Source organism: Xiphias gladius, chromosome 4 (genome assembly GCF_016859285.1).
Source record: "Xiphias gladius isolate SHS-SW01 ecotype Sanya breed wild chromosome 4, ASM1685928v1, whole genome shotgun sequence".
NCBI lineage: Eukaryota > Metazoa > Chordata > Actinopteri > Istiophoriformes > Xiphiidae > Xiphias > Xiphias gladius.
The window spans coordinates 10,570,466-10,577,099 of record NC_053403.1 but is presented as its reverse complement, the minus strand read 5'-3'; the positions used below and the strand labels follow the sequence as shown (position 1 = coordinate 10,577,099).

At 41.2% G+C, this 6,634-nt stretch overlaps 1 protein-coding gene across 1 annotated transcript; it reads left to right on the top strand.

Moving 5' to 3' along the window:
• The first annotated feature begins 1,152 nt into the window (after positions 1-1,152).
• On the top strand, positions 1,153-5,875 carry ostm1 (osteoclastogenesis associated transmembrane protein 1). Its single transcript, XM_040124459.1, has 6 exons — positions 1,153-1,631; positions 2,076-2,190; positions 2,917-3,014; positions 3,117-3,227; positions 3,812-3,977; positions 4,793-5,875. Exons 1-6 carry the CDS (start codon positions 1,248-1,250, stop codon positions 4,846-4,848), a joined length of 930 nt encoding a protein of 309 aa, XP_039980393.1. The 5' UTR covers positions 1,153-1,247; the 3' UTR covers positions 4,849-5,875.
• Positions 5,876-6,634: the final 759 nt, after the last annotated feature.

Sequence of the window (6,634 nt, the reverse complement as noted above, 5' to 3'; positions counted from 1 at the left end):
CTGAGCGCATCCTCTCCCCCCTCATTTTCATTAGGCCCTGATGACTGCGGAATTGATGCGGCCCGCGAGTTATCAAGAGCCACTAATTTCACATTAACGACCATTGACTGCTGTCGCTTGATTCGAGGGGGTTTTTGACAATATTCACAATCAGGATTGGAGCCCAGATCGTTTACCTTGACTCCGTGATTATTTGCGCCGAGACGAGCGCACGTTGCAAAATTGTATGGCGTCAAAAAAAACCCCGTAAATAATGAGGAGACTGGGAGGAACGACTGTCTCTTTCCAACACGCGCGCACACGCACGCACGCACACACACACACACACACACACACACACTCTTTAGGCAGTGACTTACACTAAAATGTAAATAGCATCAACTCTTCCTTTGTCTTTTGTGATAAACTTGTTATAGATAAATAGATTCCAGTGTAGGCCTATTTAGAGTTTGTACATTTAAATGTGTGTAGTTGATAAGCCTGATAAATAAATAGGTAAATAATTCACTAGTATCCCTTTTTAGAAGGTTTTTAAAACAGCATTTAGGCAATTGTAATGATTTGAATACATTAAGTGTAAAGAAAATAAAGAAAATCCAAATAATGACCCCATCGTTTCAGGTGTCTGCTCAGAAGTTTCTAAGGGGCGTTGGGAGGAGACCAGGGGACCTTGGACTTCGGGAACTTTATTTTAGGTGGAACGTTATGGATTTGTCCACTGAACCAATGGAATCTGATTTCAATATAAGAATTAGTTAAGTTTACATTATGATGATGATAATGATGACGATGATGATGATGATGATGATGATGATGATGATGATACTTTTTCCCCCAGCAAAAGTGGCAAAAGTAGTATAAGTAGTAGGCTCCGTGAGGAAAAAACAGTGTAGACACATAGAAGTCAAATGAATGTAAACCAATAAAGAGTAAGACAGAAGTAGGAGAAAGCAGAAATGTACTAAACTTAGGCGTCTAATATTTGGTTAAGTAATAAAAGTGTAGCTAAAGTAATATGTCAGTAGTAAATGTGTATGGTAAAATACAGTAAGTATAAACATCAAAAGTTACATAGATGGTGTTTAATATGTTGTTTAATTCACACGGTAGTGTTCTAACAACTGTTCTGATCCCGGAGTGATGAGATCTCGCGAGATCACAGCCTGTCACATGATCACGTCGGGTGATAACCAGGAAATCGTGGGTTGTTTAGACTGCACGAAGAGGAGCAGATGTCCTAATCGGCCATGTCTCCCTACAAAAACTGCCCGTTTTTTGTTTCGTTGCTGATAAATATTTACGCTCTTGGGTCCGGCGACGGAGTAACCGTCGGCGCTCCAGATTCAGCGGACATACCGGGACAAATCCCGCCTTTGAGCCCTGTTGCGCTCAGCCCTCCCGTCTTCCAGCCCGCGTCGGACTCTTTGCTCCCCCTCAGTCTGCTGTCCTCCTTCCCAGAAGACCTGGAGGTCAGTGACTACTGCAGCGAGCTGCTCCACATATTTGGACAGCGCTACGTGACCTACGTCAACTGCCTGGTACCTGCGGCCCGACCTGTCAAAGTGTGTCAGCGGTGCTTCGCCAGTTATGGCAGCCTCATGGACATCTACGCCAACATCTCCTCGGACCAGGTAGGCGCCGAACCTAGAGTCGTTTTTTTTTTTTCTCGGTTTGGTTCAGGACGGGCCTTGCTAATGCGCAGTCGTCTCATGAGTCACGAGTCTTGTGATGTGTTTGGCTGTTGGTGACAAATTTGAGGAAACGGGGCTTTCATCTCCTCTTTCTCTCTTCTCTATCTTGAGTTTTTATCAGTAGCACCCTTTTAGCTGATCTGTTAGTCAAGAAGGAATAAACCTTTTGTAGATATAGTTGAATGCCAAAGCCCCCCCCCCCCCCAGGGGGCATATTTAGTTGACTTTTGAAGTGAAAAGAAGTAAATACAACCCCCCTTTGTTGCAGTAGCATTTGAAAAAAATCAACAGAATCTGTATTTTGCTCAGGAGTGGCCAAACTTTTGCACACAACCCCTAGAAGTGTGATTGAGCACATGTTAAACTGTGGCTGTGTCCCCTCAGATGGGTCCTGCTAATGTGAGCTGCAGGGACAGTCTTCTGCGCAGTGATCGGCTGATGCTGGTCTTTCTGCTGTACAGCAACCTGAAGGACATTTGGAGCCAATCAGGCTGCAACTGTAAGTCGTCTTCTCTTTTTTTTTTTTTCTTCTCTTTTTTTTGAGATTATCTGTGTTATTGGGACTTTGTGCCTTTTTGTTTGAACCTCTGACTCCCACACGTATGGGTATGCGTTTGACCGCAGAGGTCAGAGTGCAGGGTCAAGTAGAGGCAGCATTCAGTGAGGGTTTAATTAGAGTGGGCAGTGGACTCACCGAATGTTGTTTTTCTTGAATAATCATTAATTAGTTTAGTCTAAAAAAAAAAAAAAAAAAAAGTCAGAAAATAGTGAAAAATGCCCATTGAAGCGTATTTTAAGCACAAGGTGATGCCACCAAATAGCTCATTTTCCCCAACCAACACTCCAAAACCCCACAGTATTCAGTTTACTATCACATGAGACCAAGAAGAGCACCAAATCCTTACCATTGAAAAGCAGGAACAAGGGAATTCGGACCTCTTTTCTCCTGGAAAATGACTTAAACAGTAACATCTAATTGATTAATCTACTAATTGTTTTAGCTGTAGTTTGTTTCTGGCCTCAGGATGCAGAAGCTGGTGTAATGATTGTCAGACCAAAATAACTGAAACTTGGTTCCAATCTTGGATAAAATGGAGGAAAATCGTTGACGTTACCAAAGTGAAACCTTCACAAAATGCAATCACGGACGTGCTGTAATTTGTCCACATTTATTGAATAAATAGACCTAACTGATGATTGTTTTTTTTAATGTCCTTTCATGCAGACTGTATCACTAAAGGATTTCAGAGCCTGACCAATGACACGCTGTATTTCATATCAACTCTCAACCAAACTCTCACCTGCTTTGAGAAGTATCAACAGGTACATTAGGTAGCGATGTCTGTCGGTCTTTCTATTATGAGCTCATGTTCAGCAGTTAACCACGAAGGCTGTTGTCCTCTTTTTCTCCATTTTTCTTCGCAGGGGAACCATACAGAGCTATGCAAAAACTGTAAGAGCACATACAGAAGCCTGAATGAGCTGTACAGCAGAATGGAGAAGAATCACACTCTGTGCATTGACACGGAGGATGCGGTATGTAGCAGAGATTTCCAACCTAAAATGAGAAGAGAGGAGTTTGCACCCCCTAGAGGAATCTGTGAACACTAAAGGAAAATTAGTCAGAGGGGTCTTCATCCACTTTTAGCTGCTGACAGGATGAAGTGCTCAGGAAATGTTTGTGTCACGGCCAAAAGTTGAACCAAGTGACATTAATCATTAAGCTTGAAGGCTCACCCCTTAACCCTGGGAACAACGCAAGGTCCAACTTACTTGTTGTTTCACGGACTTTCATCCACATCCGTGGCCTTCCTCAGCAGAATCATATGCTCAGTGCACTTTGTATAGTCACAGTTGTACTAGGAGATGGAAAGTTGAAGTTGCATCTTTGATTCTATGATACAGAAATGTGATCATAAATACGGGAACCGTGGAAAAGGAAGGAAAGCTTGTCAATAAGAGCTGCAAGTTATAAAACCCCCAAACCAAAAACCCCTGCATACATTAACAGTTTAGAACAGAAACCTAAGAGTGTTGAATTGATGATAATAACACTGTCCTGTATTTGCAGTCATCTGGGCTTAAGTTTATGTAATGTTTGGCACTTTGCTTCATTTCAGATGAATATGACACGCAAACTGTGGAGTAAGAATTTCAATTGTTCCTTCCCCCGTGAGGAGACGGTGCCTGTCATCGCTGTGTCCAGCTTCATGCTTTTTCTGCCCATCATCTTCTACTTGAGCAGCTTCCTTCACTCTGAACAAAAGAAACGCAAGCTCATACACCGTGAGTAACCAGCTTAATTCGCCCATTGTCACACACACACACAGATTTTTTGACAGGGTTTTGAAGAGTTTGGGGTCTTTGTTTGGGGGAGGGGGGGGGGGCGGGGTCGACTGACTGTGATATTGGAGTTTGGCTGAGATGGAGGAGGAACGGGTGGGGTTGTTCTAGGTTGGTTTAAAGAATAGTCCTGCAAACCTCTGGGTCAAAGACAAGGTTGCAGGATTATTTTCTGTGCTGGTGGATGGTGGGCGCCTTGAAGGATCAGATAGCTTTTTTTTTTTTTTTTTTAGCAGTGGATAGAGAGGGGTGCTGTTAAGCATACAACGAATTGCTTATGATGGTCAAGTACATATTGAAGAAGAACCACTCGTGCGAGCGGATTTGATCCTAAGTATCGGGTGATTTTAAGAGAATCTGGCATATTTTCCTAGTTAGAGTTTCCTCTTTGGTGTCAACAAAATATACGAGTGGTACTGTCTGTCCTTCCAGTCATGTACAGATAGTTTTCCTTTTCCCGCATAGGGAAGAACACTTGCTTGACTTGAAGACGATAATGCCTTATTATAAATGAATCTGGATTTATTTAAAAATAGATAAATAAAAGAAACTTAACGCGAAATTAATATGTTCACCATATCGTCATCATCATCATGGCTTGCAATTTTTTCTGTTTTAAAAAATACTAGTTTAAACACTAGACACTAGTTACTAGAATATCTCAAAATGAAACAGCCAAAGCAGTTTAAGTCGACAAATAGCACTTTTGATCACTTCTGCAGAAGACGTTTATAGTAATGTAAATTCTCTCTTTACAGCCAAGCGAGCAAAATCCTACACCAGCTTGATGAACATTCAGGACAAACTGAGCTGAACAGGAGGGAGGTGGTCACTGAAATGGAGGACAGCGTTCTTTGGTCAAAAGTTACACTTTCTCACACTGTCTCGTGCCTGAGGTTTGACAGACCTCCAGTGACTGTATAGCCCTCAACAGCAGCCTCACTGGTTGCTTTTCAGGGGTCTGTGGTACCGATCAGCATTCAAAGGACTTCAAGGATCAAAATATGTGGAACTGAAACCGAAAGTGAAATGCACTGGGATTTTTATTGCACAAAATGGACTTTATGCACGTTAAACATTTGCTTTCATATCCCAAAAAATAAAAACATGCAGATTTTCTCAGATTTATAGCCAAAAAAAGAAAGGAAACAAATTTAGAAATTTTCAACAGACTGTGACGGCCTCTTACTGCCAGAATTAAAGATCAGCTTTGTTTTGTGAAATTTGTCAGATTTAAGCTTGGGACCTGTGTTGGAATCAATGCCAGCGCATCCTGCAGTCTGAGACACACAGCTGTTGCTAGAAAGAGCGAGTGGCTTGTATGCTGTGTGTGTGCGCGTGACTGTGCGCGTGAGTGTGTGTGTGTGTGTGTGTGTGTGTGTGAGAGTGAAAGTGAGCTAATGTGTGTATGTGCTCTATTTATGGGTTGGGTTGAGAAATGGGTTTTCTGTATCTAATATATGTCCAGAGGAGAGCTGCAAAAAGGAAGCACTTGATGTCCATTAGTGGTGACATGTATCGGCTGTAAGAAGGGGGGGGGGGTAAATAAAGACATAACACACATAATGTAAGACCACTCCGAAGTACTACACTGTGATGTTACCTGTTTTCCCGGCAGTATTTTTGTGGTTGCATAAAGCTTTTAATGTGCTTTGTTGTCATTTTCCACTGATGATTAACTTAATTTGTTAAGGGTCTCTGACCACTCATGACGGTGGGGCCTCCTCTGAGTCATGGATGTTGAATTGATGAATTTGCCCATTAAAGATGCATTTGCTGTGAAGTAACGTAAACTTTCATTTTGAATGCATAAGCCCGAATAAATACTTCTGCGTCATGAACGTAGTGCAGATGCATGTTCTGTAATTTAACCGCAACCATTCTTGTGCTGATGACAATTTCATTGTATTTGAATCTTTAATCCGAGAGGAACAACCAGGGGTTGTAACTAAGTATATTTATTCAAGGACTGTACTTGAGTTCAATATTGCTTAAGTATTTACATTTTATATTACTTTATACTTCTACCTCATTACATTCCAGAGGGAAATATTACCCTTTTTACTGCACTACATTAATGTGACAGCCGCCGGTGGCATTTCAGATGAACATCTTCATCCAAAATCTCTGATGATCTTATAAAATAAGTTGTGATTTTATTGATAAAACTACCGAACAGTATATGAACTAGTTAAAATGAGCTCCACATTGATCAGCTACAGGTGTAAAAATTCTGCTTACATTTTAATGTATCTGTAATAATTATTTATTATAATATATTGCACAATAATACAACAATACACCATGCATTCAGAAAGTATTCAGACCCCTTAAATGATTTCACATTTTATGTTGCATTTAAATTCATTTTTCCCCTCATAGGTCTACACTCATAATGACAAGGCATCGACAGAATTTTAGAAATTTTTTGCAAATGTATTAAACAGGAAAAACTCAAATATTACACTGACAACTATTCAGACCCTTTACTCAGTACTTAGTTGAAGAACCTTTGGCAGCGATTGCAGCCTTGAGTCCTCTCAGGTATGACGCGACACAGCTGGATTTGGGGATTTTCTGCCATTCTTCTCTGCCGATCC

Excerpts from the sequence above, each read along its gene's own strand:
- ostm1 (XM_040124459.1), top strand. The coding sequence starts at position 1,248 with ATGTCTCCCTACAAAAACTGCCCGTTTTTTGTTTCGTTGCTGATAAAT. Across the intron at positions 3,015-3,116 it reads GCTTTGAGAAGTATCAACAG|GGGAACCATACAGAGCTATG; the intron begins GTACATTAGGTA and ends TTTTCTTCGCAG. Across the intron at positions 3,228-3,811 it reads GCATTGACACGGAGGATGCG|ATGAATATGACACGCAAACT; the intron begins GTATGTAGCAGA and ends GCTTCATTTCAG.